The following is a 26,938-nucleotide window of genomic DNA, read 5'->3' as shown; positions in this document are numbered from 1 at the left end:
TGTAAGTAAAATCAAAAGTTTGTATCATTAATTGTATAAAATTGTAACTAATAAAATTAATTAATAAGATTTCTGCAACATGTGTAATTAATCTAAGTTTAAATTGCGAAGGACTCTACGTTGACAAAGCAATTTAAAATTAAGATTTAAAAGAGACAAAAGTTCCTGAAGCTTTTACATTAATAGGTAGTCTTTAGATAAAGTTTTTAAAATAAAATATTATTTTTTAAAAATTCTTTTAATTATTAAGCCTTTGTACATTACTTATATTATTAATTTTGCCATCGTGTGGATGTCATGGTTGTGCATTTTATATCAAAATCTGTTTCAATTTCTCTCATATTAATTATCTTCCTACATTTATATCACCAAATATAATATCGTCAATATGTATTAACAAGAAATATCGCTCGTCTTTATGCAAAATTGCCGACCGAGTTCAGAGCGAATGTTCCGTGTGCGCTTTAATATAATATTGAAGCTTTATTTAATCCATATGTATATCTATGTGCTGTTACAATTTCATTTAAATTTGCATTTTCCAATAGCGACATTTGGCAGTCGCTCGTCGTCTACTCAGTTAACTTTATATGATGCATGAAAATGTTATATACGTAATTATCAGTAGGTCAGTACTACATTAAATCTAGCGTAATAACAGCTTGAAGAAAAATATATATCATAACGCCTAGAGATAGCATATATATTATATAATAATAAAGAATATATTTAAAGTGATTATATATATAGGGGAGACCGGGGCAAACTTGACACTAGGCTTTTTGCCAATTTAAATCTATCGCAGAAACTTGCCTTTCCTACTGTAAATGCGTCTTTATGTGCCAGTATTATCAACGGAATTTAGTGACATTCTGAGTTATGATGTAATTTTTAAAATGACATAAACGTTTTTGATTGTAAAAAGTAATTTTCGTAGTAACTCTCGAAAATTTTTACTCTTTCATCGAGTTTTACTCTTGCGAATCTGCCGGTAAGTGATTTTGATGGGAAATTCAATGCTTTGTACGAATCCGATAATAGTTTTTGCATATTTTCAAAATTTGTATATTTTTGACTTTGAAGTGACAAAAGTGAAAAACGACGTTCGGTCGACACCACGCCGTTTTATCGGCTCCTAATAACAAACGATGCTTGTCATGCTGCTATATCGCCCATGACAAATGTGTGCGCACGTCTAATCGCAAATTTACTTGCATAAATTGTTTTTCAGACATGAGTTTAGATGAAAACAATTGAATGTTCAACAATTTTTGTTCTCATTATTTTCAATAATTGCTTTACTTAATTCCGAATTTTTGTACTTTCTAAATACACGATAAACAATGTACGTTTAGTTCCAGACAATAAAAAATAAGTTCCAGATCAAATTGTGTCGATCAGGCAAAGTGTCGAGTTTGTGCCCCGGCATTTTTCAATTTGAAAATTTGTCTTTGCGTTACTTTTTCTTTCCTGGGGACAAAACTAAGCAACGTGCATCAAAACTTTTTTAAGCAATTTTGTACCTTAAGGAACACTCTTTAAATGTATACCATTAAATTTGTTTGAAAATTTTAATTAATTGTTAAAAATTGCGTTTGAAAAAATCGTGTCGAGTTTGCCCCGGTCTCCCCTACATAGAAAACTAATCATTATTTTAATTAATTTTTTCTTATTAGCGAAAAATAGAAACTTATAATGAAATTTATTTTGCACGTTTGCAAAAAATTAAGGGATCAATAATGGAATCGAGAAATGATGAATTTCGCTTTTATGCGCATGTGCTTCTTCAGTTGACCATTTCTGTTTGATTTTGCGCAGATACAGCAATCATTTTTGCGTCTAATTTACTTATTCATCCCTGACATTTGCCAAGCGTATAGATGCAGTGGGAGGAACGCCGCGTTAAACTCAATTAACGAGCAAACGCACGTTCGCGAAGTCGTCGTTGTCGTAGTCGTCGAACCGAAACAGCAACAGCGCTCGAATAATCTCCACGACTGGTAACTCGGAGTAAACAGTTACAAGGTATAATTGCATAAACATTAGGGAGATGCAACAAAATAGAGAGCCGGTGGAGAGACGGAGACTGGCGGAGGAGGAACGAAGAAACGGTGATGAGGCACACTCTGTTTGTACCTGCGTCGATGACAACTACGTCGAAGTTGCTCGATACGCTACGTTTTTCCCTACGTATAAGTAGAGAATTCATTTAATTAATTATAAAAGAAGGTGTGGTGCCGAACGGACCAATCCGACCGGTTCGTTTGTCCTCCAGCCTCCGTCGAGCATTTTGATTATTAGCGCGCTGACGCGATTGAGGCTCAGTGACGGGGAACCAGCTGCACCAGAATCGTCGATCGTATCGATAGTGCATCAGCTGTATGAGGGCCGTCGATAGTGAACATTGATATCTGAGAGTCGAGCGGGAACGTAAACGTTCACTTGGAGATACATACACGTGCGTCCGCTGGTTGTCTACCGCGGCGAAAATCAGCAGACAAAACTTCCGAGAGGCTTTTTCGCGAGCGACAAGATGTCCGTGTCCAGTTTCCGAACGGAATGTTGGAACGTTTGCGCCTCCGATATCGCACGGAAAACGCACAATCCTATAAGGTCGATTGTGGAGAATATCGTTGTCGAACCGAATTCTAGCAAGCCGTTGATTGCGCTGTCCATTGGTGAGTTTATTCCACGTGTAAGAATCGTGTTATCAGTGGGTCCAGCGTTGAAAACATTGAAGGGTAAAAGGGGAAAAGCGATCAATGTCCATTCGGAGTAATTTCGAGAAAAACGCAATTGTAGGTTTCAAGATATCAGATATCTTAGGAAGCTATTAAAAAAAAAGTATTGACAGTGAATATTGGAATGCATAATGTTTACTTAGTGTTTATATTGTATGTTGGACTTTGATAGTTCTTCCCCACAAGCGCGTGGACTGGTGATCATTTTTCCCCAGCATTGCACGGTATACATCTTTCCAATGAATTATAACTGTTCTTGATCAAAACATAATTATGAATTAGAATTATGAAAGTTCTTTGAAAATGCCACAAGATAGCACGACCAGATCAATTTTGACAAAAAGTGGACTTTGATCGTCTTTCCCCTGTACCCTTCACTTGCTCTTCTCTACGAGAATAAACTTTTTGTTCTTAAAGATAAGGATAATCGAGCGAAGAAGTATAGATGCGTTAAAGTAAAATTGGACTTGTATTATACCCATTTGATGATTTTTTTCCAAAATCAGAATTGAAAAAAAATTAAACTGCAACTAAATAATTTAAAATGAAAAACTCGATAATCAGTTATATATTATAAACTTTTGTTACATCTATGTGTGGCTAAATAGATTTCTAAGTAATTTTATGGCAAATTTTTATTCAAATATTTTCTTAAGATACATGTCTTATTCTAAAATCTATATAAATTAAAAAACACAATATTTCTTAATTTATTATATCTAAGCGAGATATGTGTTAATATGCTTCACATATTAGAAGATACAAGTGGGATTTTTATATTATGTTCAAAATAATATAAAAAATGATTCTGTCTATAAATCAATAATAACAAGGTTACATTATTGTCTTAATCTTTAATTAGGTCAAAATTGACAATTTGACAGACGTTTCGGCCTGACATTAGGCCGTCCTCAGTGTAAATTAAGCAAATTATATATACGAAAGCATTCTAATAAATTTTAGAGCCGCAGTAAACTCATTAGTTTTTTTTTTATTGCAATATAAAGTAATTTATGAATTCTGTTTATTTTAGATATTTTGAGTTTTATAATTTTATATCACAGAAACTCATTTTTTAATTATAATATATATAATATACACTTATCTCTCAATTTGCGCGGTACTTTTTATTGCAGTTTCTTTTACACGATATTTTTTATACGAGGTCAGAAAATATATCTTCCTATAATATTTAATGAAATTATATGATATATAAGAAAAGCCAAAAGTTCTTATTTGATTAGGTTTATTATATTATTCTTAACTTTTGCTTCCTCATAGAGGAAGCTTTGTAATGGTGAAAAAATTTTTTTTCGAGATTTTGATAGAAATAGGTTTAGAATGTTCTAAAATGTCGAAAAATCATATTAGTAAAAAATGTCCGGAAGTATGTATGTATGTGTGTGTGTGTGTGTGTGTGTACGGATTTTTGTACACGCATCTACTTCTACAATTTTTAGATACCAGTTTGAATTTTTGCACACAAATAGAGTATCCTAGAAAGTATGTCCTCCTCAAATTTTATTGAAATCGGTCTACCGGTATAGATTTTATGCAGATTTTCCTTTTTTTGAAAAATGTGTTTTACGCTGCTGTTTTCTCAATATTTGAGATAGCGATTAATTTTTAATTTTATTATATTTTCCAGTTTTTTCTACCCCTATTTCATATATAATTCATTAAAATTTGATTGATCAGATCTCGTATTACACACATTTGAAATTTCGAAGAATTCGTACATACATAGAAGCTTTATAAAACTTGATCTGATCAACCAAATTTTAACCAATTATATATGAAATAGGGGTAGAAAAGACTGGAAAATATAATAGAATTAAAAATAAATCGCTATCTCAAATATTTATAATATCGGGCTGATTTTTTTTATCGATAAAGTATTGTTTTAGTTTTTAAATGGACAAGTATTTTTAGTATTTTTTAGTGAATGTATATAATTATTTACGCAGTCCCCAAAAGAGTTAAGTGTGAAATCAGAACCTTTGCTAACAAAGCTTCCTCTATGAGGAAGCCAAAACAAATAAATACCGATAATTATACCTCGAATAAAATAAAAACTTGCACACTTAGGAACTATGAGGAAGCAATGTGCAAGTTTCTACTTGCACAATTAAAAACTACGAGAAAACAATGTGCAAGTTTCTACTTGTTTTGGTTGACTTGTGGAGCACATTAAGCTTATCCGCGTGATAATAAATTTACTTTTTCTTGTATTTTTCGTGCAAATAAAGCAAAATAAATGTGAAATAAATATTTTTACAACATACACGAGCTTTTCTCTTACGTATTTTTTTTGTACTGGCAGACTTTATTTACACAATTTTTAACTTTATTTTAACTTTATTTTTAATTTTATTTTAACTTTATTTTAAAATTATAATTTATTATAATTTAAGGACAAAAAATTTACACCTATTACAGTTAAAGGTACTTAATTATCACATATATTTAGTTTGAAAGCATTTTTATCGCTAATTTCTTCTTTGATAATAAAATGCACGTAATGATAATGTCCGTCCCAGTTCATACGTCGTGAAGTTTATATAATATTAAAGTGTATTAAAATTATTTCCTATTTAAAAAAAAAAACAAAATATTAAAAATTGAAATTTTTTAAAACGTCTATAAAAAATAAATGCCATTTAATATAAAAATTTGAATCACATAAATATTTTAAATTATATAAATAGCCAGATAACAGCATAAAGTAAAAAATGTGCAATACATTAATAGTATAAGGACATAATTTTATTTAATCATATTACACAATTTTTTTCGTATATGCTTATGATAATGAATTATGGCGTACACGATAAGATATATAAATGAAACAGCGTTTAAATAAATTTTTAATTTTTTAGAAACACTGCATAAAAAAAAAGAAAGTTGTTAGGCAAAAATACGCAATAGATAAAGTAAAAGAAAAAGAATGTCAAAAAATGCAAATATAAAAAAATTGGAAAGACAAAAAATACTCACTAATTTGTTATACTAAACAAGTGCTAGCAGTTTGATGGTCAAACGACTTTCGCCCGTTTATTTGTGTTCAAATGCTATTTTCCTAGGAAAATAGCATTTGCCTGAATGCTTTTTAGAAAAATGGAAATAAATTTTAGGTAATTTTAGGTAATTTAGGTATTTTAGGTAATTAGGTAATTATTCAGAATAGAGCTTTTTTCGAAGTTTAATATTTTTTGTGGCTCGCTTGGCATAAAAATTTTTGTTGTGACTCCGACAGTGATAACTAACTGGTGAAGCCCGAAGAATAACCTACCTATTTTTTTTTCAACACTGTTATGTGTTGACAATCTGGTTGGTGTTGTGCGAATGAGATTAAGAATGTCAGGAATGATGAAGAAGCGTAAAGAGCAAAAAGTTTAACACAAAGAATTTAGGAACAGCATAAACATAGATCACAAGAATGAATGGTGCGTAGATCAAAGATGTTTAATATGAAAGACTTAGAAAAATCAGGAACGTAGAACGCAGGATGAATGGCGCGCAGATCAATGATGTTTATCGCGCAGGACGCAGGAAAATCAGAATCGTAGATCGCAAGGATGAATGGCGCGCAGAAAAATGATGTTTATCGCGCAGGACGCAGGAAAATCAGAATCGTAGATCGCAAGGATGAATGGCGCGCAGAAAAATCAGGACTGAGTTAAATCTGTAAATAACAAATCCAAATAATTTAAAAATCTCAAAAAAGGGGTATCAATTCGTCATTCGGCGTATTCGGTGTATCAACGTAATTCAGCATTATGATAAACTCAAAGCGGTGTATCAAAAACGTCATTCGAAATCTCTTTACAGTTTCGAACTATTCGTCATCAGCGGTGTATCAAAAACCATTCATTCGAAATCTCCTTACAGACTCGAACTGTTCGTCATCACGTAAGAGGTCTGAATCTTACATCGCAGTCTCGAACTGCTCGATCACCTTTAAAGGTGTACGCAAGAACATTCGTTGTCCTTCACCATAATATAAAGCTGATCGCAAAAAGCTACGCGGTAATCACGCAACATCGTGTTGCCCGTCATGACCTCGAACGTATGAATCCGCGGTTAACTCAATCGTAGTAAAGCTTACTCTTACCTTTAAACTTCTATATACCTTCTTACGTATAAAGACGACGAATTCGAATAATCCGCTATGACTCCATCATTCGAGCAATCCGCTATGACTCCATCGAATCTCCTTTCGAAACTCCCTTCGAAATGTCTCCGTCGAATCTCCTTTCTCCGTCGAATATCCTTTCTGTACGTCTCCGTCGAATCTCGCACTCCACTCTTTCGAACTCGCACTCTTTCGAACTCGCACTCTTTCGAACTCACACTTTTTCGACTTTATCCCTTTTATCTTTCGTTACGATATTTTCCTTTTCAAAATAGTTCGCGATATCGGAGAGAGAAGTAAGCAGACAGACAAGAAAAAAAAACAACAACACGAGAAATTCATCGTTGCTAAAATCGATTCTCTGAAGCCGCGTTCGTTGATCGTCACGCTTTCCTCGATCGCGCTCGCGACGTCCAAACCGACGTTAAAGCGGCGTTAATTTCGAAACAAACACAAACAAGTTGAAAACCTAATTTGTGCTAAACGTGCCTCTCCCCCGAGAAACAGTGTGAGTGTTCCTTTATTGGGCCTCTGGCAGTTTTGGCACACGGAGCACGGGGCCTTTTGCAACGAGGCCTCGCGCGGAGGCGTGCGATGCGTGATGGGCGTACACACTAATACGTGCCGGCGTCGTAAACACACACGAACACTCACGTGTACGTATAGACGGACAAATGTAAAGGGTGCTTAAAACATTCCGGCACCTGTGCTGCTACAGGACTCCGCGCGCGGAAGAAGCTATTCATTGATTCGTCATGTTGCGTTAAAGGGAAGCACGGTCGATGCATATCTAATACATGCATTATGCAGCCGGTGTCGCGCCGCTTCTTTTCATTATCAGAAATCACGTAGACTTCGTGTTGACATTTTCTCTTTTTCCACCATAAAAAAACGCCAACCATTAATGTGTATAGCATAGTAAGGGATTTTGGAAAAATTGTATATAGGATTTAGAAACACTTATTCTGATGATTTATTTTATATCGATATTTATATTATACCATATTGAGAGCAATTTGGCGATAATGTGATGAATTCGGTATGACTTTTCCAAAACAGTTGACTTTATTTTTATGTAAATTAATTTCTAACTGTTTTAACCAAGAGAGTAAGCCCACCTATCAACCTCTCGTTCGCCCATGCACATTACGCACACGCGTACGGCGCGACTCGAATAATACGGCTCGCGCGGCGTGAGCGTATAGACCTCACTCCTTTAAGAGCGTTTAAAGCTCGAGAGCTGAGAAACACACTTTGCGCCAATAGTCGCCGCCGTGGAAAGCGTCGTTCGTGAATTCCGTTAGATAACTCGTTAATTTTTAACGAAACCGCATCGCTTCGCGTAAATCTTTCGGTCGCATTTTTAGCTACAATGCTGCGCTTCATTAGTGATGGCTCATGAAAAACCGTATTTTAATGGAAATCAATTTTTGCAAATATTTCCCCGAACTCGACTTATGATGAATATTAAATTCCTTAACAGCGCTCGAATATTTACACGGTAATATTTTTATTTGCGATATTACTCTAGTAAAAAGTGTTAAATTTTGCAAGTGGAGAAAACGAACTTTTTATCTCACGAAAAATAATACCATGATTATTTCACGAGTTGAAATAATCGCGATATCATTTTTCATTAAAATTCATTATTGGCCATATTGGCAGTTATCTATTACATTTGTCAGACATGTTATTATTATATCAATCGAATGTTTGTTGAAGTCGCGATAAAAAACACACGCATCTTTTTCCACGCGAAGCGTCAATGAAATAGGATTCATGTGAAATCGACTTTTAGATGTAACTGCGATAATGTTGAACGCATCGTATATCGCATCAAAAATACTAATGGCATGTTTTAGCGAAGGTCTCACGTCCACCTTGGTAACTATATCTTGATTGTAATTTCACCAAATTCACGAAATTATTTTTTTTGAATTTTACGTATGCCCGAGAGCGATTAAGAGAATATTGCGCTCAAGAACGATTTTCCATATTCCTAAAATCGTGATCAACAAATGACTCGCGTTGTATTATTTATAACACTTTTTATAGCATGGCTGAAAATAACGATGATTCGTTCGTATACGTATCATGGCTATATTACGATAGAGGTTCTGTAAATTAGTCTGTTTTCACAATGCTGTTTAACTATAAACGAAGCTATCGCTCCTTCCCTCCTTCCTTTTCTCTATATCTTTGATTGAGCTTTTTGATTATCGTTTCGATCATTCAATTAGCGCTCTTTTTCATCAAAGCCAAATCGCATCAATCATAGACACATTTATTATATGTTTACCAAATATTACGGATCGAGAATTCACTTAATCAATTCACTGATATCTCCGTACATTAAAGCGTAATTAACAATTATGACGTTAATATAGAATGTACAATCTCAGAACAAAATTCGCTAGGATATTAATTATTCAAAAATATAAAATTATACGTATGTACATAATAAATTTGGACCGCTTTACAATATCGATAATACGGTTTAAAGAATAAATGCTACGTTCAAGAATTCTTTTGTGTAGTTATGTATTCAAAACAATTTTAGAGAGATCTATAATGAACCAAATGCAAATAAAAAATACAAATCTTTTAATCTTTTATAGAAATATATAGTGGAATTTACTTGTGTGAAATAGAAATACTATTCGGATGATGAAAAGTAATATTTAAAAAATTGATACGGCAATTTCGGACTCTCGTGTGAAATTACCAATAGTCTGCGAGTTTAACGCAACATATATACGATCGAGCTTATCGTAAGATCCGATATTTCGTTGAGATGAGTACTGATTGTGAGTAACGGACAGTTACCGGTGACTCTATTTACATCTAACGTCTGTCAGTCGCACGTGTAACCGTTCGCTTCGATGACTGTTTATGTCGATAAACGAAGCTCATCATTGCGCAGAAAGTCATCCGCCGCGAGATACTACGCGATTCTAAATAAACGCATCGTGCGTAATTCTAAATAAACCACGCGGCGTTTCAACGACAGAAGTGCCTTATGTGCAAGAGAATTTATCAATTGGATGGTCGAACGAAGAAAACGTGATAAAATAAACGGAGCTGTACCGAAGAAAATTGATCATAACATATAAATATTTGCAACACATCGACGAGAGTTTTTAAGAAAAATCTTTATACAACCTGTATTTTTGACAATGTTATTAGGGCTGATATTCTTGACACGTTGATGAAATGCGGCGGGCGGCCATAATTTATTTCACGCGAGCCACTTTTCTCCCATGTATATGGTGCTGTAAACAAATACTGTTGACGTCCAATCGCTTCGCCGTGTGAAAAATGAAAAATCGGCCACGAACAACACGACCGTACATGTACAATAATGAGAGGCTCAAGTAGAATACACCCGGCGAGTCGGTCAGCGCGAAATAAATCTCTTCTCTTCGCTTAGTTGCCTTTCTTGGCCAAGTTTTTGTTCCCGTTGCACTTGCCCCCCGTAATTATCCATGACGATAATCACGCTCGGCGAAACGACGACGACGTCCACGTCGTCGAGTTAATGAATCCTTTACCGTATATGTGTGTGTAATCTTTTTTTATTTTACATCTTCGATAGAGAGAAAGAGAGAAATATTATGCAATAACGACACAATGTATATTAAGTGAAAATTATTCAAATAAAAAAACTAATCAATATTATTACATAAATAATAAATTATTAAATGTAAAGATGAAACGAATATCGATAATATAACGATATTAAAATAATTGATGTGCAAAAATATCTGAAGCAGAAATTTAGAATAGTATTGTGGTATATAATAAAATCTTGCTGTGCACTAAAGATTTAAATTACTCCTGTAAATATGTACGATTGAACGCGAAAGCCAAGAATAATTTCTTATTCCAATTATTATTCTAATTTATTATTCTAATAATTCGCTTTAGGTTCGATCTTTTAATTTAATTCAGTTCAATTAATGTAAAGTATTATTTTACGTTTTTATTAGCTGCAACGGATGTAATTGTTTTAAAATCAAATCAATTATACGTAGCGAATTGCCGCGGACCATATTACAATTTATTAATTAAGCTTAATTAAAGATCCGCGCAGTTGATTCGATTGAAATTTACACGTGATAAAGGGGGTAACGTATTTTCCTCTTATATTAATTTAAGCACATCCGCTTCATGAACGATCAATGAAGAATGAATATAAGCCTCGCAAATAATAATGTCCGCAAAAGGATTAAGTATCCGAAGAACGTGTGTCGATGCGATTACGTTTTGTGCGATGACGTCGTCGTTTGCGGTGTCTCAAAGAGATATTTCCATAGTTGTCAAAAGCGTAGCTCACGATTATTTACGCGACTCAATCGAGCTCAGAAATAATGTCAAGGTCTTGGCATTGCGAATAACGTATTGCACTTTTACATTTTACATTTTTTCATAAATGCCTCTCACGTAATATTAGGTATAAAGACAAGCGCGAATAAAACATGCGTAATTCGTAAATATAAATATATACGGCAAACAGTATAAGCGTTATTTTCGATGAGATTCAAGAGAATTTAAATTCTTAAAGAAAATAAAAGGCATAGCGGTAAAATGAATATTACATTGTTCATGTATATTAATTTATCGCATATGTATACAAAAATAGAGATAAAACTTGGAAAATAAAATGACGCCACATCTACATATGTTTATTTCTACAAATTTCGTGCATTTTAAAGGTTATTATATTCTAGACAGAATATGGGGATGGGAGAAATATAGCTACTTAACGTTCGATGAGAAATCTGTTACTTATGCCGACAGCTGCATCCACACGTGAGGTATCATGGGAATGCACCCGTTTCTGTATCGTCTTAGAAAACTATTAATTGTAAGAAGAAAGTGAAACCATGTGTTTGGATCCAAACATGCAAATACTAGTGTCAATTTTAATTTTTTAATTTTTGTGATGTTTATTTCTTCTTAATAAAATTTATTTTTTCATATTTATTAATTATTAATAATTATTAATATTTTAACAATGAATTAAATATTTGAAGAGCATAAAGTGCTGATTGTTTAATCAGAACAACTTAAACATTTAATAAATACAATGAATTAAATCTTCTTAATCAAGAAGGGAATTCACAGTTTTTAAGTATCAAATTAGATATATTTTGTTTTTAAGAACACGAAGCTTTGATGAATGATATGGCAATTTGTGCCGCGCATTAACATAGGAATGGCACACGAGTGATTGTGTGCTAAATACTCTCTTTTGTTACAAATCAAATAGACTGGATGTTGCAAGCCATTATGTAACAGTGCACATGTGCATTGACGCACATGTGGACATAGCTCGGCATCATCAGGCAGGAAAAAAGACGGAGATGAGAGTTTGTTTGCACCTGCTACTGCATTCTCGAAGCGCACGCGAGAGCTTGTTATATGGAAATATCTTATTAACGGCTGAAAGAAAATGACGAGTCGGGACGATGTCATCGATAGTTAAAGCCCACGCAAATTAGACATGTTTCGAATTATCAGTTTGACGCAAATAGCTCGAAAGAATATCCGATTACCTAGGCATTATCAAGTTAACATAATTACATATTTCTATTCTATATTATTAGCAGTCGTGCTTTCTTTCTACCCACGTGGTTATAAAATAAAACAGTCACTTCCAACGCTTGTGCTAAAATTATGTTACAGTTAATAATTAACATTTATTTAGAAGTTTTGAATAAAAATGTATGATGTACCAAAACTACTTCGGCATTGCTTTATTTTTTTGCTGTATAATTTTATAGAAAAATACTGACGTATAACAGATGGAAAATTATTTAAACGTTATAATGCTTTTAATTGCTAAGTAATGTTTTAATTATAGAGTAAAGAAGTTTTATTATGAGCCCATTTAGTAAATTTATATTTACGAACAATTGGTAAACAATTTAGGAAACACACAATCATTACAAAAATTATATACCAATTATACTAATAATTATACCAAGTATTAGACAATTAAACAGAGTTAACCCAGTAAAATCACAATTATGAAATTTAGTTAAAAATTAGATATAAATAAATATATTTATTTGATAATACCATAACGCACGTACATACGTGTTATTGTATTATTTTACTGTTATAAAGCGTATACCCACGTATTACAACTTTTTAATCGCAAATATTTTGGGCAGGCTTATTAATTTTTCCTCAATTAAATTTTTTTTTATAATATTTTAATTTACTAAATATTAAATATTTTTATAGCCAAACCTTCAAACTAAATAAATTAATAAATAAAAAAATTATTTATATGAATTTTATAAGATTTTCCGTTACAAAATTAATATAAAAGTTTCGCTAAAAATGTGAAAATATCTTTGCCATGTTAAAATTTTGTCCACGAAGAATTCAGAATCGTTGGAGAACTTATAATCGTAAAAGAGCGCGTGGTTTTTGAGTCACCTTGTACACAATATCACGCGGCATAGAGGGGAAGAACAGAAGAGAGATGAAGACTCGAGAGGGCTTCTCGCGAATGCATCCCATTAATATTAATCGTTTCTAGCCGGAGCTCGGCTGGGAGATCGATCTGGACGACCTGAAGGAGCAAATCGACGAGTCGACGGCAGCGATTGTTATAAACAATCCGTCGAATCCGTGCGGCTCCGTGTTCAGCCGCGACCATATACTTGACATTCTCGATATCGCCGCTCGTTACTACGTACCCATTATAGCCGATGAGATTTACGAGCACATGGTACGTGTCCGAATATTACGCTTACCTACCGCCCAAGTGACAAATCGTTTCATTTGCGAAACAAATAAAGCATGCACCGCGGCGTTTGGTTCGAAAGGGGTGTGAAATTAATTCAGAACGGATATGCACGGTGTCCCGGATCCGGAAGAGGCGCGTTGCACTTCGTTACCGCGTCAAGAAGAATATTTTTTGTTTGTAACATGTACAAGAATATTTAGTTAATTTGTGTGTGTGATAGCGATAAGATATTTAATGTATAGTAAAAAAAAAAAGTGTGTAACTGTATAAAAAAATAAATTATATTAATTTTGCGTTTTTAACGTCGTTTTTTAATTAATATTATCTCTGAGAGAATTTTATTTTTATGTAAGAATTACATAAGAAATACATAACAAGTAAAAAAATAGTGCAAATTAGAAATTTGCACTTGGCTTCCTCATAGAGGAAGTGATGTCTTAAGATCACGGTCTTACATACAGGTCTCTCAACTCTGGTGTGTGTATGTGCCAAATTTACCGAAATTTCTATAACTCTAGAACTAATTAACCAAATCTTAACGAATTGTATATGAAATAGGGGTAGAATTTTCCGGGGAGTACTATAGAGTGTATAGTTTTTTGTTAACGATTTTCTAGAAACCGTTTTTTTTTTATTTTTCTAATTCTCGAGTAAAAAAATTTGACGAAGCAAAAAGAACCCCTTCATTATTAGCAATTTTTATTAATTCTATATATTTTCCAGTTTTTTTTTACCCCTATTTCATATATAATTTGTTAAGATTTGGTTGATTAGTTCTGGAGTTATAGAAATTTCGGTAAATTTGGCACATATACATACACACATACACACATACACACATACACACATACATACACACATACCAACATTTTTTAAAATAGCGATTTTTCAACGTTTTAGAACATTCTGAACACATTGGCAAAAGCAACTAAAAAAAAAAATTTTTTTTACGAAAACAAAGCTTCCTCTATGAGGAAGCAAAACATATTGGTTGTAAAAAAATTTATCACGTAAATTTTTATAACTTTGATCATAAAAATATTATATACAATATAATTATAATATATAAAGATAGTATAGATTTAAAAAAATTTGATGAGACGAAGTAATGTCTGACTGTTACAATTTTGCATTATTTTGTGTCACATATGCCTTTGCACGCAGGCGAAACATACGTGCTTATTATACGCAAATACATTTTTCACCTCACCGCTCTGTTTTCAGGTATTTCCAGGACGGACTTTCCACTCGTTAGCGTCTCTATCGACCGAAGTTCTTATTTTATCGTGCAGCGGACTAACTAAAAGGTATGTCGGAACGTGTAAAATGATTATAAAACTCGTATTTCGACGCTCGAACACAAGCGCAAAATTGTATGTAAAATTTCACACTTTTCACGCGCGTAACGTGTGACTTTCAAATATTAAACAAGACGGTTTAGCAGTTAATTTACCCTTTGAAACAAAATGTCGTGTTACTGAAAGGTTTTTTCAAGACCGAAGAATCAAAAGTCGACGTGAAATAAAGAATGTCCGCGTTTTTAACAGCTAAAAGTGCTTATCTAAAAGCATTAGAATTGTAAACAATGCTTATACGTAACGATACGTTCGGGAAAATAATAGGAAATTAGTCTTTGCAATTACTTTTAACATCATAAATGCGATGATAATCATTTTAAAATAATTTGGAAAATGCGGCACCGATATAATAAGTTCACCCTACATCGGGTTTCCAGTTACTTTCAGTACGTTACCTTCTATTATATTTCATCGTGAAAAGGATGGAACGAAACTAGCGACTCGTGAAGTTGACGGAAGAAATCCTTGGGACGGAAGCACTTCGCCTGTAAAATTTTTCGCTCGATTTTTTCAAAAATAGGACGTGGGGTTGATTGAGCGTGAATAAAATCGCGTCGCGATGAAAACTGAAGGGACGGGCGTATTCTAAAGTTTCGCGATTATGCCTCCATTACTCTAACGGTATCAGATTTGAAACGCAACTTAATTTACGACCGTAAGCCATACTAGTAGTTGTAAATGAGTTCTTGCAGTTTGCTGTTAAGTCTTTCATTGCGGCATGATGTATTTTACACGCCGCAGATTTCGCATAGCGCGGTGGTGGTATTTTAGTATCAACGGTAAATTTCATTTCTCATGTAAAATTCAATGATATACGTGAATTTGAGGTAAAAAAATATAAATCGATCGGTAGAGGTAAAACGGAAAGTCTTATAACATCCATGTAAATGTTCTTTTTAACAAAATTTTAGTTTAAAATATTGGTTAGAAAAATATTTAACATTGAATTAAAACATTTTGAAAAGGAGATATTTAGTTGAGGAAAGATTAATAATAAGACTGCCTAATGAATAAGTGAAGTTACGGGGCAGATACGTTATAACATTATTTAATAAATGTCATGTAACAATTTTTGCTGCCTATCTAGTACAATAAGAATTTCAGAACCAATTAAATCTTTCCCATAGAGCTTTCGTATTGTATTGTTCATCATAAAATATTATAATCTGCTTCGAAGTGAATTATCCGGCTACATTTAGTGCTTTTTTTAATTTAACAGGAATACTCAAATTGAGAAGAGAAATGAAGAAGAAGGAACAAATGCTATGCAGGCAAAATAATTATGCAAATATATACAAAATAACACGGAATTTGATTCTGTTTGTACGTCATACAATGAAATTAATGAAACGCGAACATCAGAAATAATTGAAATAGAGAATAGTTCAATTTCTGAGTTTCAAATGGAAGAGTCGCTTAAAAAAATGGTTAATTCTGTTACGAAATTTGTACTTATTCTCCACAATAATAACATTTTTTCTAGGAAGGATGTTTTTAAAATACAGGAATACGCGAACAAATGTTTAATTGATCCATTATTGGATATTATGAAATCATTTGTCAATAATAAACCTCCAGTTACTCTAATAAAAACTGCTAAAGGCAAATCAATGATACGGATAAAAAAATATTATAAATCTATTGCTTAAAATATTATACTTATACTTATATGTGTAAGGACAAAAAGTTGTAAATTAAGTAATGAATTAATGATATTTTATGTGATTTCTGTACAATTTCTGTTTTGCACGAATCATTATTTAGTATTTTCTGTCAACATTTTTTTTCCAAATTTTATTCTAAATTTTGGGTAATTATGCAGTATAGGGGAAGCACCTCCGATGACCTTGACCTTGACATATGTTGTCAAGGTCACCCTCCTGAGTGACCTTCAGAAGGTTTTAGCCGTCGCTCGTTTTTTATTAAAAAGTTATAAACAAAAAAAGTTTCAAAAATATAGCAGTTATTTTAAGTACTGAGAGGCATAAACGACTAATATTACGTTTTTCTTTAAAGCAGAGAATAATTTATTTCGCGACAAAGTCGCTGCTTTACCAAAACACAACATTTAAAGCAGTAAATTGTTGATAAATTGAAATTTTTTTGTTAAAGCAGAGAATACATTATTTTGCGAAAAAATCGCTGCTTTACCAAAACACAACATTTAAAGCAGTAAATCGTACCTATGTAGGTTAGTGACGCGCTTTAAAAAGATTTAAGTATTTAAAGCGCGTCAACTAACCTATATATGCACCTATATATGCTATATTTTCCAAATTTTTTTTGTTAATAACTTTTTAACGAATAGCGAGCGACGGCTAAAACCTTCTGAAGGTCACTCGTGGTCATGACCTTGACAACATATATCAAGGTCATTGAAATCGGTGAGGTCGCCAAACTTTTTTTTGTTAATAACTTTTTAATAAAAAACGAGCGACGGCTAAAACCTTCTGAAGGTCACTCAGGAGGGTGACCTTGACAACATATGTCAAGGTCAAGGTCATCGGAGGTGCCTCCCCTATACTGCATAATTACCACGAAGGTAATTACCACGAAGGTAATTATGCAGTATAGGGGAGGCACCTCCGATGACCTTGACCTTGACATATGTTGTCAAGGTCACCCTCCTGAGTGACCTTCAGAAGTTTTTAGCCGTCGCTCGTTTTTTATTAAAAAGTTATTAACAAAAAAAAGTTTGGCGACCTCACCGATTTCAATGACCTTGATATATGTTGTCAAGGTCATGACCACGAGTGACCTTCAGAAGGTTTTAGCCGTCGCTCGCTATTCGTTAAAAAGTTATTAACAAAAAAAATTTGGAAAATATAGCATATATAGGTGCATATATAGGTTAGTTGACGCGCTTTAAATACTTAAATCCTTTTAAAGCGCGTCACTAACCTACATAGGTACGATTTACTGCTTTAAATGTTGTGTTTTGGTAAAGCAGCGATTTTTTCGCAAAATATAGTATTCCCTGCTTTAACAAAAAAATTTTCAATTTATCAACAATTTACTGCTTTAAATGTTGTGTTTTGGTAAAGCAGCGATTTTCTCGCAAAATAAAGTATTCTCTGCTTTAAAGAAAAACGTAATATTAGTCGTTTATGCTTCTCAGTACTTAAAAAATAACTGCTATATTTTCGAAACTTTTTTTGTTTATAACTTTTTAATAAAAAACGAGCGACGGCTAAAACCTTCTGAAGGTTACTCAGGAGGGTGACCTTGACAACATATGTCAAGGTCAAGGTCATCGGAGGTGCTTCCCCTATACTGCATAATTACCATAATTTCTTTTCCAAAGTTCACGTATTAATAGAAAATCTTATAACTGCATAAAAATATTAACCGAATCATTTTACCTTCTCATGTTGTTAGAAATACTCGAGTCACGTACTAGGTTTTCTTCCACGATAATACTTTATCGGGAATACTTTCAAGTTCAGTTGAGAACTGATCATTTGTGTCATGTTAATTGCTTTTGTCGTAATTAATCGCTTTTGTCGTATTTAATTGCTAGTATCGTATTAATAACTAATGTCGTGGCATATATATTACGTTATTGTAAATTCATACACGAGTTCCGCGATACGCGGTCATCATACAAATCAAGAAGCATATCAACGACCAAGTCAAAGGAAAAGAGAGACGTCGCATATTCTGTAGTCAACAGAATCTTTCGAAGACGACACGTATTGAGACGAGAAATTACCATTACTATCTCGGATTGGTAAATCGTACAAGGATTTAACTCGTTGTGAATTCATGTTCTTGTGGATTTGTTGTGGTTTTTCTTTGCATTAAAGACTCATACTTCGCTTGTTTGATAAAAGCCTCTTGTACATACATATTATATATAACGAACTTTAGATTAATCCGATACATTATTATTGTCTAAAATACTGCGTTTACGACTCGATCTTTTTTATGTTATCTTAGTGATTAACAGTTTATGCGTTATATCAACCGTGCGAATTCTTTAACTTTTTATACTCGATTTCATTAACTTACGTTATTCTTGCGATAATTTCCGTATTTCTTGCGATTAAGTATAAGGACTTAATTTACAAATATTTACTGTTTCCAGCAACGTATATGTAATAATTACATTGATGAATTCCAATGAAGAAGTTTATTTTTATTTAACCGATGGATAGATATTGGTATACTACCAATTTATAACAATATCTACTGGAATTCTTTCATAATTCTTTTATGGATAAGACTTGTTACGTTGAGATTTAACGTCTTTTGAAATATTTAGTTCACATTATTCCATATTCGTTAACTCAAACTGTATTAACCTTTCTTAATTATTTCTATATTATTTCAATTGTTTATTATAACAGATATATATTACTTTATAATATCAATAAATGTAATTGTAATGTAATAATCAATAAACATAATTGTAATGTAATTAATAATCAATAAATGTAATTGTTATGGGATTAAGAGCCAGTTTTTCGATAGTCGCTTTTAACTATAATTTTAGCTTAACTCACTCTTCGTCTCTTTGTAACTATAGTTAGAAAGAGACGAATAATATAATTGAGTAATACATTAATATTATTAGTATTAATGTATATATTTATTAATTTGGTGAATAACTTAGGGCCAGTTTTTCAATAGTCGTTCAAACTGAAGTTTAGCTAAACTCACTCTTCATCTTTTTCTAAAAAGATATATCCCTTTTAGAAAAAGATGAAGAGTGAGTTTAGCTAAACTTCAGTTTGAACGATTATTGAAAAACTGGCCCTAAGTTATTCACCAAATTAATAAATATATACATTAATACTAATAATATTAATGTATTACTCAATTATATTATAAGGGATATATCCTTTTAAAAGAAAATGAAGAGTGAGTTTAGCTAAACTTCAGTTTGAACGACTATTGAAAAACTGGCCCTAAGTTATTCACCAAATTAATAAATATATACATTAATACTAATAATATTAATGTATTACTCAATTATATTATTCATTGATTCAATGAATAATAATTTTAATAATTTATAAAAAAATTTATTGTCTCAACAAAATTTTTTAATTTATCTACGAAAAAATTTATTAATACAATGAAATCTAATGTATTATTCAGTTACATTATTCATTGACTCAATAAAGTTTTTTAATCAATTTATTTAAAAAATTTATTGTTTTAATAAAGCTTTTTAATAAATCTATGAAAAAAGTCAATAATACAGTGAATTAGTCAATTATATCATTTCATATTATCAATAAACGTGATCATAAAGTAATGAAATCATTAATCAAATTAACGATTACATGCATTAATAATAGTAAAGTCGTATGCATGATTCAATTACATTATTCATTGACTCAATAAAGTTTTCCGTTAATATAATAAATCCATGACAGATTTTTCAATGTACATATTTATTGTTACAATAAATTGTAGTAATAGTTTAATATTCAAATTATTCTTTTATGAACTATAAATCATTATGATAATAAAATAATTCTTTGGACTAATTTTTTAATAAATTTTTTATTACTACAATGAATGCTTTTATTGTATTCATGTACAGTTGGTTTAGTATGATATATATATCATTAATTAAAATTTATATATTGTTCTTTTAATATACATATAAAAAATAAAAATCAATAGCAAATACTATTAAATGAACTATTTATTTTTGTGGATGCCCGTGACGTCGACGTTTAATTGAAGCAACCACATTTTTTTTCATGTAGCAGCATATTTTTTTTTCTTTTTCAAATAGACGGGAAAGGTTTAACACTGAGTATAGAGAAGACAAAGATAATGAGGTTTGTTGTCAGTGTATACTTACGTTTTTCAGGAAGTTGGCAGAACTGGTGCGCACTCAGTGGAGTTCAACTCAAGGCCTGGACACACGAATCGACGGAAGACGTAAGACGTAAATCGTAAAGAAATCCACTAACAACAAAAGCGCGCACTGGTCGGATGTGCATGCTTTTATATTGTTTCCCCACTCGAGTTAGAGATTCGAGAAGGGACGGTGATATCTCGCAATTGACATTGCGTATTAGTAGGGGAACGATGACCGTCGTAAAAGGCTTCGCCAAAAACCCCCCCGAAAAAACTCCCAAAGAGCTCTACCGGCTGGCCTTGGACTACTAATAGTCTAAGAGCTGGCTACATAGAAATGAAAGTTATAAGGTACATGAAATATTTATAGCTAGAGAAATTCCATTAGCACTCCCGAACACTAAGTGACCAGTCTGCCTACGCGCTTAGGAAGATTAAGGCGGGGGTGGACGGTCAAAAATGACAAATTTTACAAGAAAAAAAATGATAAAGCTCAGGAAAAAAAATTATAGGAATGTTAAGTATTTGTTGCTACGAAACGCGGAAAATTATTGGCAGACGATTTCGTGGAAGAGAAAGGGCCGGCAGACTGCAACAAAACGGCGTTACTTTTGTGAAAAAAAAATGATAAGGTACATGATTAAAAATTATTGGTAATAATTACTAAACTGTTAACAAAGCTATGTGCTAAATGGCAGACGAAAAACCTGAAGACAACATCGAGGCAGATTGTAATGAAGAGCGCGGTTTCGATCGCGCTTAATGAGGTAGTTTCGTACGTGCGCTACTATGATATGTTATTTTGTTATTTATATGAATATATTACATGTTTCTTTTTTTCATTAATGGATTCAGTTTGTATTCATTCTTTTATTGTTAAAAATAAAATGATTAATTTATTTATTATATTGAATCTAAATTGTTACTAATTGATCTCATAACATTTTTGATCTGCAGTTAAAAACTATATATAAACATTTTTCTACAAGTTTCAAAATAATATATTGAGGTTTTAATAGATTGAGAGATTCGAAAATTATATTCGAAAATTCAACGCAGGTATAAAAACCGTTTGAAACGGTTCAGAGGGACCAAGCGGCCGAGAAACAGCTGTATAGTAGAGGCTGGAAAAGGTCATTTATGATAATAAAGATAATAAATATAAGAGAGTTCAGTATACTCGAAAACTCGACTATATTGTGCCGAATTTTTTTTTCAGTGGCTTTTAGAATCTTTATTTATTGTTTATTTATTATTTATTTATTATTTATATAATCTTTATTTATTATTAATATTTTGCAAATATCAGTGAACTATTCGCAAAATGAGTTCGGAGCAAAAGTGTGTATTTTGTAATAACAGCATCAGTGAAACTAAAATCACACTTTTTAACAATAAAATTTTGGAAAAATGCAAGAAGATTTTAAAAATTCGTGTGACTTACAAGCTAAAGTATAATGAACTTATTTTACCCACAACTCCAGATAAAATCAATGGGTACCATGGAAATTGTTATAGTAATTTCACGGCTATTAAAAGAAAGTATGTTGACAATTATAGTGAATTGGTGAAATTACAGCAGTCTGGAAATACAATACCGGAGCCTGATCCTTGTAAGTACATAAATTCTTATATGACTTTTTTAATACATTGTTGTTAAATAATAAAACTAATTTATTTTATGTAGCTAATAACGAATTGATTGCCTTATTTTCTGAGAGTCAAGCTACACTGTCTTGTCAACCCAGCACGAGTTCGACAGGTAATAATTACAATTTGTTTATATTTACATTACTGTAGAACTAGACGCCGAGAGAGTAATAACTAATTTATTGTTTATTTTATGTAGCTAATAACGAATCGACTGCCTTATCTTCCGAGAGTCAAGCTACACTGTCTTGTCAGCCCAGCACGAGTTCGACAGGTAATAATTACAATTTGTTTATATATTTAAATTAGTGTAGAACTAGACGCCGAGAGAGCCACGAAAAGGGACGCTATGGGCCCGGCTTGGTGCGGTAAGAATCGGCAGACGTTGTTATCGATCAAGAACAGTCTGAAGGTACAAATCTTTGCACACGTTTTCAATCTCATATTTGTTAATAGTCATTTTTAATTTTTAATGTCGTTTTTCAGCAGATATCAACGAAATCGAATCTGAGGATGATATCGATTGCGAAAGCGAAGAAGATATGCAGTATGATGAATCCGATGCAAACAGCGAAATAGAATAAGTCTACAATTTTTAATAGTATTTTTTTGTTAATAAAAAAATTATTCTAATTTTAAACATATCTTTTAGCACATATTATATATATAATATAGAAATTGTTATTTTATTGTCGACATGATATATATATATATATATAAACAAAATAACATATCGTAGTAACGCATCGTACGGAACTACCTCATTAAGCGCGATCGAAACCGCGCTCTTTATTACAATCTGCCTCGATGTTGTCTTCAGTTTTTTCGTCTGCCATTTAGCACATAGCTTCGTTAACAGTTTAGTAATTATTACCAATAATTTTTAATCATGTACCTTATCATTTTTTTTTCACAAAAGTTAACGCCGCTTTGTTGCAGTCTGCCGGCCTTTTCTCTTCCACGAAATCGTCTGCCAATAATTTTCCGCGTTTCGTAGCAACAAATACTTAACATTCCTATAATTTTTTTCCCTGAGCTTTATCATTTTTTTTCTTGTAAAATTTTGACCGTCCACCCCCGCCTTAATCTTCCTAAGCGCGTAGGCAGACTGGTCACCCAGTGTTCGGGAGTGCTAATGGAACCTCTCCTCTCTCTAGCTATAAATATTTCATGTACCTTATAACTTGCATTTTTATGTAGCCAGCTCTCCGTCTATAACTACATTGCGTAACTACGCTTACTACGCATGCTTATTACATTTGCATGCTTATTAACATAACTTAAACTTATATTAATATTTTTTATTGCTTTTAACTTATTTACCTAGGTAACTCATCTAATGCTATAGTGTACGTAGAGACGTAAACTATAGCTCAGAGTTATCCAGATTGAATTTCTGAACGCAGCCCTGGTTATATAGTTTTTCGTATCTAAATTGCTTAGGCGCACATTTGCGCAAAAAGTTCAAATTGTCTCATGTAAGTAACGCTTCAAATTTTCGATGTAGACCAAAATTAACACAAAGTAACACAATGTACGTAACATAATTCAATATTTCTGTTCCTTATTATGAGATTTGTAAATAATTTGGATTATATTATATAGAAGCAAACGTCTTATAAGTTAGCGGAACAAAGTGAGCAGAATCGATTCTAATTAATATTTTTATTTGTTGCTCATTTGTTGCTAAAAAGCAGTTTTTCTACTTGTGACTAATTGTAAGTTTATTTTGTAATAAGATTATTTCATTTCAAGAAAAACTCATCATCACTATGATTCAATGTTCTTTGTGCGATTATGTTTTTGATAATTATAATTATATCGTACCGCATTTTAAATTAAAACACAGAGCTCATATGTATTCGATTTTATATTGTAACTCGAACAAATGTTATCAGTCTTTCAAAGGTATACATGCTCTAAAGAAACACATTTTATAAAAAAATCCTATGCAATCTGATTTAAGTGTAATATCCAATAATTTCCATAAAACGTGCTCAAACATATCCAGTACTGATACAGGAAATGTTCAGCATTAAAAAAGTATTTTGTTGAATTAATTGTACTATGCATGATATTTCCTCGGATATTTCCAACAAAACATGTGGTTCACATTACAAAATATTTCAGTGAGTTAGACCTATATTTGATAAATTCAAAGAAATATAGCATTTACTTTACATGCATATTTACTTGAAACAATTACTTGAAACAATACACTGTACTTACTTTATAGCGTAGTTTTTCAGAACTGGTGCGCACTCAGTGGAGTTCAACTCAACAACGAAAGCGCGCACTGGTCGGATGTGCATGTTTTTATATTGTTATCCCACTCGAGTTAACGATTCGAAAAGGGACGGTGATATTGCGTATATTAGTTGGGGAACAATGACCGTCGTAAAAAGCTTCGCTAAAAACCCTCCCGAAAAAACTCTCAAAGAGCTCTACCGGCTGGCCTTGGAATATGAACAGATTGCACAACTATAACATTGCGTAACTACGCATGCCTATTACATTTGCATGCTTATTAACATAACTTAAACTTATATTAATATTTTTTATTGCTTTTAACTTATTTACCTAGGTAACTCATCTAATGCTATAGTGTACGTAGAGACGTAAACTATAGCTCAGAGTTATCCAGATTGAATTTCTCAACGCAGCCCTGGTTATATAGTTTTTTGTATCTAAATTGCTTAGGCGCACATTTGCGCAAAAAGTTCAAATTGTCTCATGTAAGTAACGCTTCAAATTTTCGATGTAGACCAAAATTAACACAGAGTAACACAATGTACGTAACATAATTCAATATTTCTGTTCCTTATTATGAGATTTGTAAATAATTTGGATTATATTATATAGAAGCAAATGCAAGCTAGTACGTTTAAAAAATGTTTTGTCTTAAAATTTCAATTTTTCGGAATTTTTTTGAATTTCCTATTTAAAGCTTCAATTTTTAACTCATAAACATTGTAGTGTTTTTAATTACCTACATTTAAAAAAAAACATTCAAATCCGAGTAGTTTTAACCGGTTCCAAGATAAAAATCTATTTGCCTCCACTATGTTGCACAGAATTTCGGCGCGGGCTGTTGCGTAACGTCGCGCGCGCGAAGAGGCTTGGAGAACGTGTTTACAACACGGCCGCAATGCCGTTATCGACTCGTCGAGCGAGCAAGAGTAGGGCTGTTACTGAATGAGCGAGTAAAGATAACGCGCACGATCACATGTGAAAATGATCAAGACATATGAGAACCGATATATACCTTAAATATCTCTAACTTTTCTTTTTTAAAGTAGGGGACACCGGGGCTAACCCGACACAATTTTCAACAATTAATTAAAATTTTCAAGCAAATTTAATGGTACACATTTGAAGAGCGTTCCTTCAGGTACAAAATTGCTTAAGGAAATTTTGCTGTATGTACGTCGCTTAGTTTTGCCCCCAGGAAAGAAAAAGTGACGCAAAGACAAATTTTCAAATTGAAAAATGCCAGATTAAACTTGACACTTTGCCTGATCGACACAATTTAATCTGGAACTTATTTTTTATTGTCTGAAATTAAATATACATTTGTTTATCGTGTATTTAGAAAGTACAAAAATTTGGAATTAAAACAATCATTGGAAATAATGAGAACAAAAACTGTTAAACATTCAATTATTTTCATCTAATTAAACTCAAGTCTGAAAAACAATTTATGCAAGTAAATTTGCGATTACACGTGTGCACACATTTGTCATGGGCCATATAGCTGCATCACAAGCATCGTTTATTATTGGGAGCCAATAAAACATCAGCGTGTCGACTTTGCCCCGTCGATTTTGCCCCGAACGTCGTGTTTTACTTTTGTTACTCCAAAAATATAAAAATTTTGAAAATCTGCAAAAAAAGGGAAGAACACGCAGTCGAAACGATTTGAAGTATTGTTTAGTATCGCGTTGCGAATAGCGAAATGGAACAGCAGGTGCGCGTATGGAACACGGAATAATTACGAGACACGCGGGTTCTTACCGCGCATATAGAATTTATGTGTTACGTTTTCAGAGATGCAATATAAAACGAAGGGTAACTACTCTATCTTGCAGCATACTGCAAGTATTAACTGCAAAAAAATATTTTATTCATTCAGTGTAAACCATGTAATTTTATGAAGTGGCTATTATTACAAAATGTATTTTTTTAAAAATGACGAGAAATTCTTTTTTATTTTTTTAGTATTCTTTCTGGAAGCTTTATTTTTCTCATTACCAATTAATTTTAGAATTATAAATAGTAAAAGATTCTTATATATATGTATTTTTAATTATTAGTAAATAAAAATATTTGTACATGAAAAGAACGGTTTAAAAAATTGTGCAAATTAGAAATTTGCACATGGCTTCCTCATAGAGGAAGCTTTAACTTCCGCAAATTTGGAGATATCGATCTATTTCTAATTTTGTTATATTTTTCAGTCTTTTCTACCCCT

At 32.4% G+C, this 26,938-nt stretch overlaps 2 protein-coding genes and 1 long non-coding RNA gene across 6 annotated transcripts in view; 2 read left to right on the top strand and 1 right to left on the bottom strand.

The window, feature by feature from the left end:
* Positions 1-24,934, bottom strand: part of LOC143897771 (uncharacterized) — a 34,480-nt gene extending 9,546 nt beyond the window's left edge. The window contains exons 1-2 of the long non-coding RNA XR_013256998.1: positions 24,697-24,934; positions 20,819-20,873 (exon numbers count right to left, since the gene is read on the bottom strand). This is a non-coding gene — a long non-coding RNA (uncharacterized LOC143897771). The remainder of the gene's footprint in view (positions 1-20,818; positions 20,874-24,696) is intronic.
* Positions 1,991-26,313, top strand: LOC143897770 (tyrosine aminotransferase-like). Of its 4 annotated transcripts, XM_077406657.1 has the most exons (6): positions 1,991-2,111; positions 2,227-2,678; positions 13,430-13,621; positions 14,864-14,946; positions 20,828-20,898; positions 25,542-26,313. In XM_077406657.1, exons 3-6 carry the CDS (start codon positions 13,619-13,621, stop codon positions 25,664-25,666), a joined length of 282 nt encoding a protein of 93 aa, XP_077262783.1. In that variant the 5' UTR covers positions 1,991-2,111; positions 2,227-2,678; positions 13,430-13,618; the 3' UTR covers positions 25,667-26,313. The 4 variants fall into 4 exon arrangements, 3 of the variants coding, with proteins under 3 accessions (XP_077262783.1, XP_077262786.1, XP_077262785.1); XR_013256997.1 differs by lacking the exons at positions 1,991-2,111; positions 20,828-20,898; positions 25,542-26,313 and adding an exon at positions 16,217-17,531; XM_077406660.1 differs by lacking the exons at positions 1,991-2,111; positions 13,430-13,621; positions 25,542-26,313 and having other exon boundaries at positions 20,828-21,414.
* Positions 22,142-23,489, top strand: LOC143897631 (uncharacterized). Its single transcript, XM_077406439.1, has 4 exons — positions 22,142-22,430; positions 22,505-22,579; positions 22,667-22,741; positions 22,954-23,489. The coding sequence occupies exons 1-4, from the start codon at positions 22,142-22,144 to the stop codon at positions 23,049-23,051; spliced, it is 537 nt and encodes a 178-aa protein (XP_077262565.1). The 3' UTR covers positions 23,052-23,489.
* Positions 26,314-26,938: the final 625 nt, after the last annotated feature.

The sequence above is a fragment of the Temnothorax americanus genome, unplaced genomic scaffold (assembly GCF_048541705.1).
Source record: "Temnothorax americanus isolate GAGA-0224 unplaced genomic scaffold, ASM4854170v1 Scaffold21, whole genome shotgun sequence".
Lineage (NCBI taxonomy): Eukaryota > Metazoa > Arthropoda > Insecta > Hymenoptera > Formicidae > Temnothorax > Temnothorax americanus.
Note: the sequence above shows the minus strand (reverse complement) of the source record. Positions and strands in the feature narration are given on the sequence as shown.